Source organism: Calonectris borealis, chromosome Z (assembly GCF_964195595.1).
Source record: "Calonectris borealis chromosome Z, bCalBor7.hap1.2, whole genome shotgun sequence".
NCBI lineage: Eukaryota > Metazoa > Chordata > Aves > Procellariiformes > Procellariidae > Calonectris > Calonectris borealis.
In genome coordinates this window covers 31462778-31484077 of record NC_134352.1, presented here as the reverse complement: position 1 = coordinate 31484077, position 21300 = coordinate 31462778, and the positions used below count along the sequence as shown (strand labels likewise).

The 21300-nt window shown below is 41.1% G+C and overlaps 1 protein-coding gene across 5 annotated transcripts in view; it reads left to right on the top strand.

The window, feature by feature from the left end:
- The window catches only part of PIGG (phosphatidylinositol glycan anchor biosynthesis class G (EMM blood group)), a 106296-nt gene that overhangs the window by 30973 nt on the left and 54023 nt on the right, over positions 1–21300 (top strand). For 4 of the 5 annotated variants that reach the window (XM_075137946.1, XM_075137943.1, XM_075137942.1 and 1 more), the window contains 3 exons: positions 2294–2751; positions 13435–13626; positions 18197–18506. In XM_075137946.1, coding sequence (XP_074994047.1) covers positions 2294–2751; positions 13435–13626; positions 18197–18506 — 960 coding nt within the window. Of the gene's footprint in view, positions 1–2293; positions 2752–4037; positions 4162–13434; positions 13627–18196; positions 18507–21300 lie in introns of those variants that run through there. The other variant, XR_012671049.1, reaches the window with a different exon arrangement.

Here is a 21300-nt window from a genome sequence, read left to right as displayed (position 1 = left end):
GCTTATTGAACAAAAATACATATAATGCCATCAGTAAAACTTAAGTGAGACTTGCATCTAAGATGTTCAAGGATATTTGTATTGTTTACACCCATTTTCTTGTTACCTGCTCTAAGATTAGTGAGTTTCTATATTGTTCTAACAAATGATTTAAACAGTTCAGGAATCATAGTACACTGTGCATCTTTGAATGTGAGTACGTTCTCTGTGAGATTTATCTGTATGAATATTCAAGATGATTTCTTAAAGTTTGTTCATAAGGTCAAATGGAGGAGGATGATGTGGTTGAAGTGTGCAGTTAAAGAAATTAACATGCAAGTAGGTTCAGAGATCTTTGCTCTGAAGTAAAAATGGCATGCAGTAGCTTTGATTTGGCTTTTAAGTTGTTATCAGGTGTTTAAAATACTGGTTTAAGAGATACTCTTTGATATTCTCTAATAGAGGAAAAGTTAATGAGAAAATAAAATGGTAAGGGATGATTTTTGACAGTGTCTTTCCCAAAATGCTTCACAAGTATGTAACCCCATTTGTTAAGGTACGTTAGAAAGCCCCTGCTGGCTCTGGTGGCCTCCAAGGCTGGGGCATTTGTCCTGCCTTGCTGCTGGAGCCCAGCTGTGCATGCCCAGCCTGGGCTCCTGTCCCCACCTCTGGCTCAGACTTTGAGGAGAAGTTGAACAGAGGTCCCTCCAGTCAGTGGCCTTGTGACCTCTCACACATAGATGCGCACTCTAGGCCCTCCAGTTTCTGATGCAGACCTACAGGCTTGGTGGTCCATGGTCGCTTTTCCTGTTGCTGACACCCTGATCTCTCTTGCACTCTGATCCCTCCAGCTGCTGGCACCTCGGGCACCCAGTCCCGATGGCCTGTGCTCCCCACTGCGGTCTCTGGCACGTGGACGCTCACACGCTGCAGTCACTGGCACTACAGGCGTGTGGGTCCAATGACCCGTATTCCTGCTCGAGTTGCTGGCGTTTGCTTTTACTTGCTCTGGTCTCAAGTTGCTGGCATGCAGGCTTGTCCCCAGTTACTTGCAGTGAGACTTAAGCACCCGCACGTGGGACAGGGAGTAGAGTGGCACAGAAAGATAGTTAGGAGAGGATTGAATAAGACGGGGTAGACCGCAGTGATCAGTCAGAGGAGCACACTGACTGGTGCCTGCTTATACGTGACTCTGGCCGCTTGATCCTTCCTCCTCTCACTTTGCCCCCCCACCTCCAGCCTGTTCCTAACCAGCTCCTCTCTCCCACCTTTGACACTTTTCTGAAGCATTGCTTAATGAGTTTGCATGGAGCCACAGGCGCCCTCAGATATCTGTAACGCTCATGGTCTGTCACTTCTCCCTTTATCTGTTACAAAGTCCAGGCTGATGCTCTTCAGAGCTATGCCTGTGGTTTCTTAATGGCTTGTCAATTAATGGCTGAAGAGTTTTGGTCATCTTTATGATCTCCCTTAGTGCTTACTTATCAGGTTTGTGTCTCTGTGTGGTCTTTTTATGGCTTTCCCTGTTACTTCATATTCCCTGTGAGCTGAAAAGGTCCTTTACCTGATAACATTAATGAACCAGATGCTCTCACCTTTCGCATGCCCTTACACTCTCTTTTTAGCCATATCAAGGGCAATGATGATGAGGCAATTCCAAGTAGCTGCTGTGAACAGGAAATGGAACTAATGGAGGCATTAGACAAAGAATATCATGGTTTTAGATAGGCACAGCATGTGAAGTAAATAATAGATGGGTAAGGTTTAAAGTAGATTTTATGATGAAAGACACATTTCAAGCTAAGCAAGGTTAAGGGGTGCCACCAGACTGTCTGCAAGTAACTTTTGTTAATTTGAGTAGTGAAGGCTGTCACTGTACTGAGTTGAGGGTAGCACAGATTTAAACTGTTAGAAAATTACCTATTATCTGTACCTCAAATTTGATTTCTGCAGGATTTCTATTTTTACTTCTACAAATGTGCAATGGGGAGAGAGCTTGTCTCAAACCTTCTGCCACAGGGTGGTAGTGAATCTTAACCTGTACAGTTGTGATGATTATTCATAGAGAATATGAGAAGTTTTTTCCCTTAAACAGAATGTCGTTTTGAACAGTATGATTATGTTGCAATGCTAGCTAAATAGGCTACACTAAAATGATTCTTTTATAAATATTTGGGATTTCTCAAGATAGAAATAACTTGTCTCACTGTTTATTTTGTTTTCTTAGAGGAAATTCCTGTAAGCATATTATGAATGTTTAAACAAGTGAAATTTTTATACACTTTCATCATTGCTATATTTTTTTTGTTTGCAGTATCCAGTTGTGTCCAATTCTAGCTTGTCAGAAGTAGATGTGCTGATTCTGGCTGGAACAATTGGCCACGTTTTGAGTTTGGGGGCAAGCAGTTTTATAGAAGAGGAACATCAAACCTGGTATTTTCTTATCAATACACTTTGTTTGACCCTGTGTCAGGAACTTTGTAGAAATAATTTTCTTCTGAAAGAATGCGACCCTCAACATAGCACCACTGTGAAACAAAATTTTGATAGTATCGGAGAAGCCTCTGAGTGCAAGAATATAGACATTCCAGCAGCAGGTAATTCAAAATTGGGCAAGGCCACGTCTTCAGCTGAATTCATAAAAGGATCAGATAAGTGGATAAGCTTAGCAAGTCCGTGGATCATCCTTATTTGCTGTCGGTTGCTTCGATCCTTGAATCAGACGGGTGTCCAGTGGGCTCATCGGCCAGACTTTGGACATTGGTTGACAAGGTGAGTATCTGATTTATTGTCATACTTTCTGTATTATTTAAAAATTAATGTATGTTTCGTTTGGTGAAATATGTATACATTTCTATACAGTTGCTGTTTAGAAAGTGCTGTAAACATGCAAAGCGGGTAAACAGTGAAGCAACGTAAGGAATTTTTCGCTGCTATTTCATGCAGGAGTAATTCCTTGTATACTATCAATAGTTTATAATATTTACCCTGCACCATGACTTATCTAATTAATGCCAATTATACACGATAGTTTTATCAGAGGCAAAAAGTAAATATTTTCCATGTGAAAGTCAACAGTGTCTGATTTGGGAAATTAAAAATCGCGTAATAGAATTAAACCCTTGAAATTAAGGCAGAAGGTTCTGCTCAATTCCCAACTTTATGAAGTTGCAGGAGAAGATGGTGCATATAGAATTCTTCCCGGTCTATCATAGACATTTAGCGTGTGGGTAGAAAACTGAAGGAATTTTTCAAGTGTAGTATAAACAAGAAAGGGAATTTTTTTACAGGTTGAAGTATACTGGAGAAGGGCTTCTACTTTTTCTACTACCTTTTAGTATTGTGAAGAACTACAGCCATTATTCAGTGCTAAAAAGTACTTGATATTTGAACTGTTTTCTGTACTTCAGCTGGTGGACAGAGAAGCAATACCTTGTGACTGACTAGTCAAGGTTTTGCAGACAGCAGATGGAGAGGCTGTGCTGTGTGAGATAAAGAGATTTCTTGCCAATGTCTTACAACACGTGGATGAAATGTCATTCATCATTCGTTAATAGGGACATGAGCAAATGAACTAATATGAGACTTGTTACTTATTGGCAGCCTCACAGATAAAATGCTAATTGCTGTGACAGGCATGAGTGCTGAAAGACATGCGTTATGAGGGAATTTATCGCATTATAACAGTTGTTCTATACCAAACCTTTCGCCATGCATTCCTCCTCTTGAGACGAGGTGGGGGATTGAGGAAGGAATGTCATATTCCCAGCATGATAGTCCACATGATAGAGAACTCCTTTATTATGAGCTAAGCCAGAGTGTGAGCAGAATTAGGTGTGATTTGGTGCGACTGGGAGGATTTTTATAATTAATGCTGAGCATTTTCCAAATTTCTATTTACCCAATAACTTCCTGAGCCAGATGTCTTCTTCAGATTCTCAGCCCTTTTCTTTGGAGCGTACTAGTACCACGATGCCATGAAACAAGGACTTGATATTCTTGCAGCTGAAAAATTGCGTTTGTTTCAGACATGTGCTTTTGCTCGTATTGTTCCCTAGGAATGTTTACTGACACTTGGAAATGTTACCAGCCTTCTAGAAATTGTGTGTGCATGCCTGGACTTAACTTCCAAAGATCCTGTCTTGGTTAAGCGTGCTCCCACCTCTGATTTCCTGGTGCTAGGTATGCCTATAGAGCGTCAAAGCCTGTTACAACCTTGGGCTGTGGAGACTTGGAGACAGTACAGGTACAACGTAGTCTGCAGCTAGAGCAGGTGCTTCTAGGGCTTCCTGATTTATAACAAAAGCTGGGAAATCCTGTATGCCCAGCTCTAACACGATTGACTGTCAGGAGCTTCCAAGCAACCCACTCAGGTAAACCAAGTGTCGTGGTTTAATCCCAGCCGGCAACTAAGCACCACACAGCTGCTCGCTCACTCCTCCCCGGTGGGATGGGAGAGGGAATCGGAAGAGTAAAAGTGAGAAAACTCGTGGGTTGAGATAAAGGCAGTTTAACAGGGAAAGCAAAAGCTGCGCACGCAAGCAAAGCAAAACAAGGAATTCACTCACTACTTCCCATCAGCCGGCAGGTGTTCAGCCATCTCCAGGAAAGCAGGGCCCCATCACACGTAAGGGTTACTTGGGAAGACAAATGCCATCACTCTGAATGTCCCCCCCTTCCATCTTCTTCCCTCAGCTTTATATGCTGAGCATGACATCATATGGTATGGAATACCCCATTGGCCAGTTGGGTTAGCTGTCCTGGCTATGCTCCCTTCCAGCTTCTTGTGCGCTTGGCAGAGCATGGGAAGCTGAAAAGTCTTTGACTATGTGAACACTACTTAGCAACAACTAAAACATCAGTGTGTTACCAACATTATTCTCACACTAAATCTAAAACACAGCACTGTACCAGCTACCAGGAAGAAAATTAACTCTATCCCAGCCAAAACTAGGACAGTATCCATCCCTTATTCCATACCATTTATGTTGTGCTCAGGTTCTACACTATCCAATACGTTCTCATTACCCATCCCTCCCCTCCCCATCCTTTGATATAATACACAGATATCATTCCCTTAGTCTATGGACCACCCATGTGAAGTATCTGTAAAATGTCCACAAATGTCCACAAAATGTCCATTGAGTTCATTTAGTCCATGACTTTGGGCTCCATCTCTTACGGTGGTCGCTCAGGACAGAAGAGGTGCTGTGTTGCATGGAGTTACTGGGCACCAAAGCCAGCTCAGGTCGGGTCACTGCTGCACTTGCACTGCTTCTTGTAAGGCTTGTCATCCGTTGGTTCAGGTGGTTCCTGCTATAGTAATACCTTAACATGCAACTCAAATCATGGATTACAACAACTTAAAAGTATTTCCATTACAATCTCCACTCCTGGTCCCTTTGGGCCAGGTTATAGGGTTTAACATTGCAATGAACTCCTCCCCTTGCTCCTAGCCTGGCTAGCAACAAGGGGTTCCTGCTATAGTAATTCCCATAAAATGCAAATCAAGTCCTGGGTTACAACACTTTAAAGGTATTTCCATTATAATCTCCACTCCTGGCCCCTTTGGACCAGACCATAAGGTTTAGCTTTGCAATGAACTCCTTCTCTTGCCCTTGCTCCGGCTTGGACTTATCCACAGACTGCTGTCCCTTAGGGGTGTGTACCTGCTCCAACTGGAGCCTTACCTATGAGACACAGTCTCTCCAGGGGTATACCTGCTGCAGCATAGACTTATCCACAATCACAGTCATTTTGAGGTGCACCTGCTCCAGTGTGGCCTTACCCACAGCCACAGTCCCTTCAGAGGTAAACCTGCTCCAACATGGCCTTACCCATGGCTGCAGTCCCTCCGATGGTATACCTCCCCTGTCATGGGCTTATCCGTGGCCACACGCTTTGCGGTGCTCCCGCATGACCTCATGCACAGCCATTGACGCTTCAAGGTGTACCTGCTGCAGCATGGACTTATCCACAGCCACAGGTGCTTTGAGGTGTACCTTCTCCAGTGTGGACTTATTCTTGGGCCACAATCCCTTCAGAGGTATATCTGCTGCAGCACAGATATAACCACGGCCACAGACGCTTCAAGATGTACCTGCTTTGGCAGGGCTTATCCATGGCCACAGACACTTTGGGGTGTCCTGCTCCCGCATGGACTCATCCACAGGTCACAGTCCCTTCGACTCGAGTTCACATTGGAGTTCCAGCCTGTCCAGTGCAGCAGCAGAGAAACAGCAGCGATGCCCTGGCCATCTGCCAGCCCAGGCGCATCCCCATTGCTGTTATCGAAATGTTCCCAGGCACAGCAGAGTGAGATGATAAGCAGAACAGCAATATAGCAAGCAGCGAAAGCAAAAAGCAGCCACTAACAAGCACTAGACTTTAATATACAGTAAAGCAAGCAAGCCCCATGGCAAGTGCAGAAGCCTGACAATTAATAGCTAAACAGCAATAACAGCTATAAATTCAATCTAGCACATTCCAATCAAACCTGTTGTTATCTCGAACCTTTCGAGCCCTAAATTGGGCACCAAAAAAGGACTGTCATAGTTTAACCCCAGCCAGCATCTAAACACCACACAGCCACTCACTCACTCCTCCCCAGTGGGATGGGAGAGAGAATCGGAAGAGTAAAAGTGAGAAAACTTATGGGTTGAGGTAAAGACAGTATAATAGGTAAAGCAAAAGCCGCACACTCAAGCAAGGCAAAACAAGGAATCCATTCTCTACTTCCCATCGGCAGGCAGGTGTTCAGCCATCTCCAGGAAGGCAGGCCCCCATCACACATAAGGGTTGCTTGGGAAGATAAATGCCATCACTCTGAATGTCCCCCCTTCCTTCTTCTTCCCCCAGCTTTATATGCTGAGCATGACGTCATATGGTATGGAATAGCCCGTTGGTCGGTTGGGCTAGCTGTCCTCGCTATGCTCCCTCCCAGCTTCTTGTGCACCTGGCAGAGCATGGGAAGCTGAGAAGTCCTTGACTAGGGTAAACACTACTTAGCAACAACTAAAATATCAGTGTGTATCAACATTATTCTCATACTAAATCCAAAACACAGCACTATACCAGCTACCAGGAAGAAAATTAACTCTATATCAGCTGAAACCAGGACAGTCCTTTTGCTAGGCACCACTGAACACCCTCCACCTGCAATCAGGCTGGTAAGATCCATACTGAGCCTTCTCTTCTAAAGGCTAAACAGTCCCAGTGCTTAGGCTTCTCCTTGTATGACACATGCTCCAATCCCATCATCATTTTCCTAGTCCTTCACTGCATTTGCATCAACATGTCCATACCTTTCTCTGTGCTGGGTAACCCATAACTGGACCCAGGCCTGAGCACAGGGGAAGAAACACCTTCCTCAACACCTGCTGATAATGTTTTTCATAATGCAACCTCAAATGCTGTTGGTTGTTTTTGCTGCAAGGGCACATTGCTGGCTGCTGATCAACTCAGTGTCCAACAGGACGCTCAGAGCCATCTCTGAAAAGATGGTCAGCCCCCAATCTGTCCTGACATGTGTAGCTATTTGTTCTAAGGTGCAGGACTTGCCTCTTCTCCTTGTTGAACTCCATAAGGTTCCTATTGGGCCATTTCTCTAGCCTGTTGAGATGCCTCTGAGTGGCAGCAGACCCAACTACTGTATCAACCCCTCCTCACAGTTCTGTATTGTGTGCAGACTTGCTGAGGGGGCACTCTGTCCCATCGTCCAGGTCGTTAATGAAGATGTCAAACAGTATTGGCCCCAGTGCCAAGCCCTGGGATTGATTGTTAGTGATTGGCCTCCAGGTGGACTTTGTGGTGCTGACTGAAACCCTGTGAGCCCAGCAGCTGAGCCAATTTTCAGTCCACCTCACTGTCCACTTTCCTAGCCTGGACTACATCAGTTTGCCTGTGAGGATGTTATGGGAGATGATGTTAAAAGCCTTGTTAAAGCTGAGATAAACAACGTTGCCTGCTCTCTGCTCCTCCATTGAACTAGTCATCTCATCACAGAAGTCTGTCAGGTTAAGTATTACTTCCCCTTCATAAAGCCATCACAACCCTATTATTAAAGCTGTCTGCCTCCCCCTTTGGTAAGGCTGAAGTACAGCAGCTAGATATCAAAACCAAAACTTAAGAATTTTACAGGTGAATTGCTCCCTGTGCTTCCCCACCAAATTATATCCTCACATTGGGTATGTTTGCTTGGGTCTTGAAGCAAGTAGAAGAGGAAAGGTCCTATAGCTATCGTCTTAGGGTACAACTGCTTGTTTGGCTATAATGATATATTAAAGGAGCTCTTGCCTTACAAGGCAAGACACCTGCTGCCTTGCTCCTTTCCTCACTGGCCCTGTATTTTACCGGCACAGCTGTTGCTTTGTCAGTAAGGTGAACTAAATCATTGAATGGATGTGGCTGGAAAAATAACCCAAGACATGGTGAGAAACTCTTGGCTTTCAGATGGATCTCTTCCCACTCTGATTTACCATCCAGCTTCACAGGCAAATGGGCTGGCTTAGTAACAGGAATGCAGGAAGAGAAGGGTGTGCAAGCCAGCACTGCTACTGTTGAAATTCCTGTAGAAACAAAATGTGGATGTATCTGCATCTTTTGAAGTCCTGCAGACATAAGCAGGTTTTTCTTTCTGCCTTTGTCAAGCATTCGTTACAAAAACCCACTTGCCTTTCAAATCTGATTGAGAAAGAAGTAGTGATTCACAAAGTTCTGCTTTTGGGGGCTTTAAAAAGATTGTGGAACAGTCCAGAATGCTGTGCCATGGTAGGCTAAGAGGATGTGTCATTGGGGCTGCCACAGTTCTGCCTTCTCCTTTTCATTGCTGTAATTACTTCTGCCGTGTTTAGGGAGCAGGTGAAAGAGCAGAACCCTGGCAGCCCTGGCACAAGTTGGCTCGGGCTGCTGTGGAGCTACATCCTGACTTAAATCAATGGAGCAGTTTTTAGCCTCAGAGGAGAATACAATATATGTCACCATGCTGACATATACTTCAGTTGGTTTATAGGATTAAAAGATTGCCCAAACAGTAGCATTTGAAGTGCACAGTTTTTGGACTTGAGTGATGGGATGTAGGTGAGTTCTTGGGTCTGAAATGGTTCACTGGACAAGCTTCGGAAAGATCAGTCAACGATGCAACTAAATCTTTGCACGTCCTGTGGTTTGCCGAGAATGTGTGAATTCCTATTTGGCAAGCATGCTTGCATTTTCTTTGGTTGGAGGTTTCAACGTCTTTGTTGCTTCTCCTTCACAAGAGAACAGGGTGGTAGAGATGTCTGTTTCCCTAGTGTTTTGATCAGGATTGAGATGATGTGTTTTCCTTACAGCATAAATTAAAAGTTGGTGATAAGCTGAGCTGCATAAAGCCCTTATTCCTCTTCCCAAAATGCATTGCTAGTCTGTAAGGTTGATTGTTATTCTATTTTTAGTATGTGTTTAATTTGCATAGTTACGTCTTAATGGAACATTTTTTAGTAATAAGAAATTAGAACCTTCCTTAGATCATGTGTACCCTTGTTAGTTTGAGTTAAAGCTGCTCAGGTTTTTTCTAGCCAGCCTTCTATTTTGCTCTAAGATAAACTAATAAACAAACTACTCTCTTTTTTTCCCCCCTGTACTGACCTTTTAGACATCTGTGCTCATGCTCAGACTAGTATTTTGCTTATCTGGACAGCGCTTAAGGGGATCAGCATTTGAGACAAAGAGACTATTGTGCAGGTTTGTGCATGGAAAAACATAAGCAGCAAAACACAGAAAATCAATCTACCTGTAGTGTGTTGAATTTGGCTGTTAGGGATACATTCAACAGTGCTGAAATAAGGAAAATGTTCTGTTGTTTGCAGAGAGACTCTGTGAAACCTGCTACAAAGGAAAACAAAGACTTTGGTGGGAGAAAGGGCAAGAGAAAATCAGACAGTAGATGAAGTGGAAGAGAACATGGAATCCCTAAATTTGCCTGGAAGTCAGGTTTTCTTTTTAATTCGTTGGTATTCAGTTAGCTTCATTTGGCTGTTAATCTTGGTCAGAGCTGATACTTGGAAGGTGTCAGAGCTGCTACATGGCTCACTGTGGAAGGAGTGAAGCTGTCAGTGACAGCATCAGTTTGAAGAGAAGTGATGAGAAGCAGCAGCATGGGAAGATGATAATATTTTCTTCTAATAATGTACTTAACCATCCCCAAATGCCCTTCCCACTAAAGCTAGCATATCACGTGACTTCTGTGTATTCTATTGTACATAGTAGAATGACAGTAAACAGTTAAAAAAGGCTTCATCCACATAAAATATGAATCGTGCACATTTATAATTCCTTTCACTCTACTTGTATTTGCAGTACTAAGGTGAGATCAAAGCAGTGGAAAGGAATGTATTCAGTCTTCATTCCAATACCAGAAGTATGAAAGTGTAGACCACAAGCTGTTAGAGTAAGAACATATAGCCAAATCTCTCTTTTTTCCTTCCCCCCTCCCCAGGTTCTCTCTCAGGAAACTATTGGTTCTTCACTTTCGATTTTGTGGGTTGGGCAAACCCCACTACATTTCAGCCGAGATCAGAGTAGCACATTCACACTTGTATTTCTGAGTAGAATATCAAAATCGTTTAGAACTTTGCTAAATGGCTGGACTCTGTGTTGAGCAACTACAATCCCCTTTCAAAATGCATGCTAATTTAATATGCACTTAGTTGCCTAACAGTAAGAATCTTGGCTGGAAAACCTTGAAACTGTAGGTGATTTATGCCAACCTGACTTCACTTGCTATAAATCGTTTATTGTTTCTTCAGCAAACTCTATGAAACATTGGAGTAGGTTTTTTTGCAACAAATTTGCATGGTTGCCGTGGTTTAACCCCAGCTGGCAGCCAAGCACCACACAGCCGCTTGCTCACTCCCCCCGGGTGGGATGAGGGAGAGAATCAGAAGAGTAAAAGTGAGAAGACTCATGGATTGAGATAAAGACAGTTTAATAGGTAAAGCAATAGCTAGGCGTACAAGCAAAGCAAAACAAGGGATTCATTCACTACTTCCCATCGACAGGCAGGTGTTCAGCCATCGCCAGGAAAGCAGGGCTTCATCACATGTGATGGTTACTTGGGAAGACAAAATGCCATCATTCTGAACGTCCCCCCTTCCTTCTTCTTCCTCCAGCTTTATATGCTGAGCATGATGTCATATGGTATGGAATATCCCTTTGGTCGGTTGGGGTCAGCTGTCCCAGCTGTGTCCCCTCCCAACTTCTTGTGCACCCCCACTACTCGCTGGTGGGATGGTGTGAGGAGCAGAAAAGGCCTTGACGCTGTGCAAGCACTGCTCAGCAATAACGAAAACATCCCTGCATTATCAACCCTGTTTCCAGCACAAATCCAAAACATAGCCCCATACTAGCTACTATAAAGAAAATTAACTCTATTCCAGCCAAAACCATCACAATGGTTCAAAAAAATCCAAAACAGAAATCACAGAGGACTGTTATCAGAAAACCTGGACATGAGTTGAACATAAACCCCTGTGCTAGCAATCAAGAATGCACCATTGGTGACTTATGTGCACATGACTTTGAACATACCCTTGCTGGGTATGAAGGTCCACTGGGCCTTCTCTGAGAATTTTCTTTCTTTTTGTGGGGCCAGAGTATGATTTCAAATGTTCATTGTAGGAAATTGCAGCTGTTAGTGAGTGTCTTGCTTGATATAGCACCAGCAATTACTTCTTACAGGTAGGAAGAAGTTTTTGTAATTTTTATGTGTTGCTATGTTAGATTTGCCTGCAAGAGTCTCTTAACAGAAATGCATTGACTTTTTTAGATAGAGACAAAGATGATAATGATGTGCTATTATTTATTCCTGATTTGTTTTATCTCGTTCTCATAAAATGAGCAGCGAAAGAGAATACAGCCTGAAAGCTTTTAAAATTTTCCACAAAGGTTCATTTGAAAGATGAGTGGCTAATAATTCAGTTCTTTATGTGTTGATCGTAAGAGATGGTGCATACACTATCTTCACAGGTTGCTGCAGCAATCCATTCACTGCTTCTACTGTCTCCTCCTGTAGAGGAAGAACAATAGTGAGGAGAAACATCAAGACTACATTTTCTTTCCCATAGTGTTCTAGTTCTTATTCCTCTCACTTTCCTCTACTGGCCTGCAGAGAGCAGTGCATCTCTTGGGAGTCTTGTTAAGTTGTGTGAAGTGCTTGACTGGGTCCTGCAGGGAGGACTAACAGGACAATTTTTCTGCCCGTATCCTTTCCTCTGTGACTTTCCAAGCACAACAGCTGAAACAGCTATTGGTCAAACTCCTGATAAAGCATATACTAGGGAACAGGAATGTAAACCTGTACTATAATGTTGATTAAATCAAAGATAAAACTGGAGTTTCATAAGTGTGATCAGAGTTAATGCAGATAACAGCCCAGGCTCACTGTCAGTTTGCTGAAGTTAGTAATCTCTATCACCACATTTTGAAGTGTGGAAGACAGAAGACGGAGCCCTTGGCTTTCACACTCTACATGTTCTTCTTAACAGAAGGTGAATCTAACAAGATTAGTGGTTCTAGGTCATTGGGATACTGGGAATATTTAGAGTACGCAAGGGTTAGCAATTCTTGCATTACAGTGGGCATTCTGAAATTGCATAGCTAGCTATAGTAGGGGTTGAGTGCAGATCTTTACCTTACCCCATTACATTTTGCAGTGCTAATTGATATCATTGTACATTTAAATACATAATGTTGGCAGCATGCTCAATGAAATGCCTTTGATTCTGGAATAAGTGTTACCTATTTAGGATGCGGGAGAACACACAAAGTGTATCTGTAATCTTCTTGGCCATGATGCAAAATTTATGTCTTTATCTTTTGTATGTATTGATCCAGTACGAGGTGCTGTAGTTGTGTAAAGGAATCATATTGTGCTAATGTGTTCGTGTATGTATGTTTTAAACTATGTAAATATATTTCTGGTCATTTTGGCTAGGTAGTGTTCTGTATATCTAAAATTAAACAAATCAAATACACGTGCAGTTATTTAAAAAGGGAGAATAGTTCTAATTCTATAGTGCAAAAGTCTTGTCTGCTTTATGCTAGAAAATGAAATGCTGTAGTATAAGCAAAATGCACTGTTTCAAAATGTATAAAAACCAAAATCCTATTTAAAAGCATTAGACCCTTTTCCATTATACAATATGCAGCTCAGTTTTTATATAATTAACAGAATAACTAGCATATGGTGGAACACAATAATTACACTTTTAAACATGCATGCTTGAATAGAAAACCTCATTAATAAAACTGCTTTTCTAAAAATAACTATTTTACCATACCTCTTGGAAAGTTCATAACAGATGTCAGTGCAGTGATTAATTTGGAAATACAGTGCTGTAGCTAAGGCTCTGTTAAACATGTTTAGCAGTAATTACAGTATTTGTAGAGGGTTTTTTGTTTGTTTTTTTTTTCCCCCAGCTCTGAACATAAATCTGAACTCTCCTTCTTGGCTGCAGTCTCCCTATTTATGATCTTCTTTCTGGTTCGAAGAAGATGCTCCCTTGTTTCAAAAATTGCTATGGCACTCGGGCTCCTGGGAGTCTACAGTTACCGGGCAGCTATTGGAAATGTCATATTTCCATGGCAACGTGACAGCAAAGATATTTCAAAGTAAGTTAATCAACAGATATGTAAATCTATTTCTAGAGAGGTGTTAACACTTTGGATATCAGGGGATGAGGTGGGAGGGGACGTTTTGTCTAGGCTGGAATCACATTCTTATGAATAAAACTCTATTTTGTAGGTGGCCAGCACTCAGTTTTTGTGGTGTGTGCATAATTTTGAGCCCCGTGAAGTGTCTTTCGACTGTGACAGATCAGAAGCCAGTCAGATAAGAATTAATATGAGGAAAGTCTAATAGTCGTACCCTGTATTTTTGCTACAAAGACACTCCAAATGCACCATCTCCTCTCATTTTAGATTGACTTGCCACATTTAGCAGAGCACATGCCAAGCTCATTTAGCTACTTCCTAGTTTTGAAAAATGCTTAGACGGTAGTTGGGAGAGTTGCTTTCCCTATCTTTCTTTTGCAGGTGAGTGTTCTGTAATGTATGGCCTTTCAAGATGTAACCAAATCCTTCTTGAGGTCTAGGCTGTGCTGCACAATGCATATTAAAGGGTTTTTATGTGGATGTTAAGTTTCTTATAGAACTAGTCTGTAAGGAAGCTATTAGCTCTTTCACCAATAGCTACTTTTGGAATGTAGCTTTAGTTTTCTTGTGATACTTTTTACTGTTGGATTTACCTGGATCTGCAGCCTCAAGTTTTTCTAAATGTCAGAGAGCTCCGGAAAACTTAGTCAGAGTCAGTTAGGACATTTGATGAGGAGGAAGGGGTCATGGAAGAGAAGTTGTAAAACAATTGTCTTCTGGATGTAATGAACTTTCTCTCGCACTGATTTTGAATTTGATATGATATTCACAAGATGTGCAGAGATGGAAAAAACCCTGCAGGAGAAGATCTTCGGACATATAGGAGATCAGATTTGCTAACGAGGCATGTTTTAGAACAAATATTTTTATATATGTTTATCTGGATATATTTACATACATTCCATCTCTCCAAATATTGAAGATAATTCTAGTTGTATGCTAGTGTTACGTTAACGTTGTGTGGTAGTTCTGATGGATACGAAAGTAATGGTAATCTTTACTTAGTCTGCAGGATTTGGCTCTGTGTTTGAAACATGCCTGAATTCTGAGCGTGATCTCTATTTTTGCTTTGTGTTTGAGTAAAATCCTTGGAGAAGAATACTGTCCTTGCAATAAGAAGAAAAATATTGCAGTGTGGGACAGAACATTAAATACAGCAATTGAGCTGCAAATAAAATGCGATTAGAGAAATAAGTGGAGTGCTTAAATACTAAAGGCAAAGCATTTACTGGGAATTTGTTCATTCTATAGTCAGCATATTGATCGCAATTATAACAAGAAAGATACGGGCTTTTTGTGTTATTTCACCTTAAATAAATAGTGAACACGGTGATTTGCTTAAATTATGTCAGACCTTTATATATCTCTGATTATGTACTGATTTAAAAGTTACTGTCATGTTGCAAAGCTTTATACCCTTTAGATCATCTGTGTAAGCTGTTTGGTGAAAGCTAGTAGGGTTAGCAAACGCAGGTTCTGACCTTTGTGTCGGCATGTGTTTTGCACCTAGGGCAGGAATTGTGGTGCAGGGATCATTCTGGATCTCAGTAAGAAAGGACCAACAACAAATGTGTAACAAAATAGTTGTTTTAATAAGATAGAGTAAAAAAGAGGAATATAGGTAGTGAGTGCCTAGGGATGCTGGGAACCCTGCTTTCATGCAGCATCAGACAAACCCCGGATGAATCTTCCCATGGCATGCTGTGGCGCATGGGTCCCGTCCGTGGAGAGGTTCTGCCTCCCTCCCATACTATAGTGCCTTTTATTTTGTGTAAAAAAAACACAAGCAAACCAAAACAAACCCATGTGTCTACTCCTGCCAGGTCTGGATGTTATTTTTGTCATAACACCCACAGGCCAGCACAGGGATTCCAGCACGGTCCCTTGCAGTGGCTACTCATGCTAATAACATGGGCTTCTAAAGCCTAAAGTGCAAGGCCTACTAGCCCAAGATCACTAACTCCTCAAACACATTATCTTTGGCAAGGCTCCCAATACAGTGTGTCAAAAAAGATGGTAGACACATGTTAGTAGATGTCAGATGTTAGCTGATGTGTTGACACAGTGATCCTAGCTCATCTTTATTAGATGGCTGATGTGCTGAATGATAAAAGCCTATTTAAAATGCCTCCAGGAACAAACCCAGGACTTTCTTTTAAATTTATCTAGTGGTATCTTTAGTGTATTCATGACATGGAAGAGCTCCAGATCCAGGTGCAAGGTAGAGGTAATTTTGTGTAATATGAGAAAAAGTTGTAGGCAGCCCCTGCATTTTTCATGCATAATGCTTTCTTCTGTAAGATGGAGAGTCTTTGCTCTGAAACCCTTCTCTGTACCCTTTATTAAAGATAAGTGTTTTCTCTGGATGTGACAATTGCTGGGAGGTGGATGAGGGAGAAGAGGCAATTGAAGTGTGTCCCATCTTCTATGGCTTACACTAAGATAACTTCTAAATTAAAAAATGCAAGGAAGTAATTTGGCCTTCCATTTTCCTCAGAGTTCTTTTTAAAAATGATAGTTTGTGCAATGAAAAAGATGAGTATATACCATACTGACCCAAACAAAATAATAGTGGTACATTTGCTGAGAAATTGGTTTTTCAGTTTGAATTTCCATCAACTGGTTAATTTCAGTTTTCACTTAACCCATTTAATAGTGATAAATACCCAAAGCTATTTCCTAAAGCTTTACTTCTAAGTCCTGTGAATATATTTGAATATTTTATGGTAATAATTACATCAGAATTACCAGAGATACTGAAATAGGGCACTGAATTTCTGCATTAGCCAGAAACACAGGAGCTCTCTAACCTTTACTGGTTTTTTTTTTTGCCCTGAAGGAAAAAGCCAATGGGCGTTACAGGGGATTTACAAAGGCTTGCTTAAGGGAATAAAATAGCAAAGCCCCTTTGCAGAGACCATTAGGTATGAGTTTGAACCTTTGAAATGAAAGCTAAATCAGAACAGAGCACTGTATTCACGTTTAGGAAGGCCACGTCACTATCATGTGATGGGTTTGCCTTTTTTCTTTGTTCTGTGGGTGCAAAAGGAAAACTGAACATGTAAATACTGTTGCTCGTTATTTCTCCTGTTGCTTTTTGATTCTTTTTCCTGTATGTGGAAAAGAAAGATTGAATTCAAGCTCATTTGTTAGTAATTGTTTGAAAAGGAAGGTGACCTTCCAAAGACTGAAAAAATATATAAATTTAAAAGGAGAAACTTATTTTTAGAAATTTTGACTAGCGGTGTTTTCTGTGATTAGCTAGTTACATTAGTTACACCAAGTGTAACTATGCTGTTACTATTTTTAGTGTCATGGTCTAATCCTCCATATATTATTAAGTCCAGATGACTCAAGAATACTCACTTCTGAGTGAATTATATTAACTTTGTAGGAGACCATGTTCATTCACCACTCATGTATAAAGTGACTGCTAATCTCTAAGGATGGTGTATATTAAATTATGGATAAAGTATGTAGATAATGTGTATTTTTATCTTTTGCAAGGTAAACAAATAGATTTATAACCACAGAATTTTTAATATGCTCATTTGGTGAGTTCATTGGATTATTATTATAGCTTAGCTCAAACTAATGTGATCTGTGACTTTTTTTGTCCTTTGTTCCTTGGGCCTTGCAATTCTAGAATAGCAGGTCACAGTTTTTAAGATTATTGGTCCTTGGCCTTGTCAGCTTTTTGGACGAGATGCTATGCTTTCTTCAGAAGCCGACTTTCACTGGAAATGAAGAGGTTGATGAATTTATAGGTGTAATGAACATAGCAGTAAATGCTAATCACACTTACTACTTAAAACTTTCATTTTTTTGTAATGAGATTGCTTAGGGATTTGAAAAATGTGTACAGTTAAAAGGAAGAAATGTGCTCGTATAAACAAGCATATCTGTATATCTGTGCAGATGTGTAAGGTGAGAAAATGTCTGAAATATGCAGAAATTTCAGACTGAAATAAGGATATTCAAATACTATCACCATCTTTTTGGTTGGGTAAAAAGAAATACATGTTTGTGTGAATGAGTTGTGAAAAATCACTGAACAGCTTAAAGGGAATAGTCATTTTAAAGTCAATTTAATTCCTAAAATAAAGTTTCCATATCACTCTAAAGAGTATTTTTGGGGAAATTCATAATGCTATGTAAATGGCATAGTTATATGCCTATATTTAGAGATCTAGACCTTGAATAGTAATAACATAAATTTATTTTGATTACATTAGTTGACATGTAATTTTATTTGTATATTTTAGGTTAGTTTAGTTTTTAGCACAAGCTGTTTTCTTTGCTAAAGTTGGTTTGGAGGTGTTGTAATTTAAGTATGAACCATTTTTAGAGTTTTTGTATTTGAGACATGAAATTGGCCAGTACTAACCTTAGAATTTAGCCTGTTTGGCAGAACTGCTTTGGTCTTGCACCTCTCTTGAAAGACTAATAGATATTAGTAAGTAACTCATCTTTCTGTTTTATTTATTTATTAATTATTATTACTTTTTTTTTTTAATTTCCTCTTTAGGGGGATTACTGAAGCTCGTTTTGTTTATGTCTTTGTTCTTGGCATAGTCTTCACTGGCACAAAAGATTTATTAAAGTCACAGGTTATTTCTGCAGACTCCAGTGCGAAGACTACAGGATTATGGGAAGTGTATAGTGGATTGGTTCTACTAGCAGCCCTTCTATTTAGACCTCACAATTTACCAGTCCTGGTGTTTTGTCTGCTGATTCAGACAATGATGACAAAATATATCTGGAGACCTTTGAAATTTGATGCAGCACAGATTACTATCATGCACTACTGGTTTGGCCAAGCTTTCTTCTATTTTCAGGTAAGCTGAATACTCTCCCTGCTATAGGGGTGGGAGTGGGAATAGTATTTTGAACTATTGTCTGTTGTGAGTAAATGCCAACTAAATCTCAGAGAGGAAGAGTTCACTGAGTTCTCAGAAGGGTTTAGTTTGTAACTGTATTATTAATGTTTTGTTTTCAGAATCAGGGAAAAGTGCATACCTTGATAACTTATCCTCAATATAGATTTCCGAAAGTGTTAAAAATACTGGATAGCTGTAACAGGGGTGATTTCAGTCTGTTAGTGGGCCTCCTACGTACTGTTCTGGTGATAACAAATTTAAAAATTTCAGCTGAGTTGATTAATACCAGTAAAAGGCAGATGGCTTTTTGTCCCTGATTCTTGAGGCTTACAAAACCTTTGGTAGCATCACAATAGGTCTACATATACAGTTTAAGACTGAAGGGAAGTTCTGTGACAAGTTAATGTCTCTTATGAGAATCAGGACTAATTGCCATTCTTACTATATCAAATGGTATCTTCTGTCCTGAGGAGCCTTACTAATTTCAATAACTGCATTCCAAATAAGGTTGCAATTCCCTGAAAACTTTCCTTAGCATTGAAGCTGGAGAGGTTCTTTCCACTTCTAATAATGTTGGAAACTTAGTGTAGCAGACTGTCTTCAGAGGACATTTTTAAGTTGGGAATCAGGTTGTTTCTGGTTTAGGGGGAGAGGCTTTCTGATTTGTTGCAAAATTTCAAGGTGAGATCTGTTTTGGCTTTACTTGAGGCATGGCTGAGGATATTAAAGCTGTGGTCAAGCTTGGGGTACTTCCTACTGTGTTTCTGATCCTATTAGTACTGACTGAGGATAGGCTTGACTTTGCTCTGAGAGTACATGTCAGGATAGGGAATTGCTGATGGGGATAAGATCGTCATGATTCATCCTTCCTACCCAGTTTTCCTCCTCAGAGGGTGTAACATTTCTTGGTTGAATGGCTTTTGCATATCTTGAATGTTACTTTTCAGGCAGTCAGCTCCGATTACGTCCTTCTGAGAGCAGCCCTTAGTGGAGTTGGCAAGAGGCTGAAGGCAGGGCCCTCTCAGTGCTGAGGTACCAACCAAAAGCAGCTGCCAGAAATTTAATGGTGGGTAGGCTGGCAAGGAAATCCTAGTTATGGAAAAGGGACTAATAAGGAATGGTTTGAATGTTCTCGTAAAGCACCCATTTTCAGTGATGATGAATTCTTGGTACGGGTGGCTGAGAATTTCACTGAACCACTAAATCACAGAAGAGTTGAGGCTGGAAGGCACCTCTGGAGATCATTCAGTCCAACCTCCCCCCATCCAATGGCAGGTCAACCAGATCAGGTTGGTCTGGACCGTGTCCAGTCCAATTTTAAATACCTGCAAGGATGAAGACTCTGCAACCTCTCTGGGCATCGGTCCCAGTGCTTGATCACCCTAGCCAGTAAAAAAGCTTTTTCTGATGTTTAAACAGAACTTCTTGTATTTCAGTTTGTGTGAACTGCTTTTCATCCTTTCACTAGTCACTACTGAGTGACTGATAAGGTCATAGTCTGGCTACGTCTTCTTTATTCCCCCTCATCAGATATTTATACACATTGTTATGATCCCTGCTGAGCTTTCTCCTCTTGAGAGTAAACAGACTTGGCTCTTTCAGATAGATGTTTGTATGACAGATGCTTTGTTCCCATCCCATTGTGGTGCTTCAGTGGACTATCTCCAGTACATCCCTTGCCTTTCTTTTGCTGGGGAGCCCAGAACTGGATCCAGGAGCCCAGATGTGATCTTACCGCTGCTTAGTAGAGAGAATGGAGCATCTCCCTCAACTAGCTAGTGATGCTCTCCCTAATGCAGTCCCAAGTGCTGTTGGCCTTTGCACAAAGGTCAAATGGCTGGCTGATAGACAACATGGTATCCACCAAGAACCCCATATCCATCTCTGCCAAGCTGCTTTCCATATGGTTAGCCCCAAGCCTGATCCAAGGCATGGACTTATTCCTCTCCAAGTGCCGGATTTGGCATTTCCCTTTGCTGAACTTTATGAGTTTCTTGTCTCCCATTTCTGTAGCCTGTCAAAGTGCCTCTGAATGGCAGCAGACCCATCCTCCCAGTTTTGTATTGTGTGCAGACTTGCCGAGGAGGCAACAGGTCCAGGTCATTAATGAAGATGTTAAACAGTATCAGCCCCAGTGCCAAGCTCTGGAGTTGATCACTACTGACTGGCCTCCAGGTGGACTTTGTGCTGCTGATCACAACCCAGCCGGGCCAGTTTTCAGTCCACCTCACTGTCCACTTTCCTAGCCTGGACTACATCAGTTTGCCTGTGAGGGTGTTATGGAAGACAGTGTTAAAAGCGTCCTTGTGAGGTGAACGTGGATTAGATACAGGTAACCCATGTATCTTCAGGGTATGATGGAATAGAAAATAAGGACTTTCTCAAATAATACAATTACTGTGGAAGTGCAATTGGGCAGGTTAAATTTTGTGTCTTCTCTGATCTTAGTGCTGCAAAAAATTGGGGAATAACTTCTCTGGAAGAATTTCCATGAACTTTGGAAAACGTGTTCACCTGCTTCAAAAACAAGCTATGTCAGGCTATCAGGAGCATGATACTTCTTTCCATTTGATTATGATTAAGCCAAAGGTTTTTTTCTGTACCAATAAAAATTTACTTATTCAAGACCAATAAAAGGTAACAGTTAGATCTGATAGCATGTGTCGGGTTTTTTAGTGGTTTTGTACTGGTGTTAGTGGGAAGACAGAAATATGTTTTAAGATTTTTCTTTTTAATGACTGATTTTTTGCAT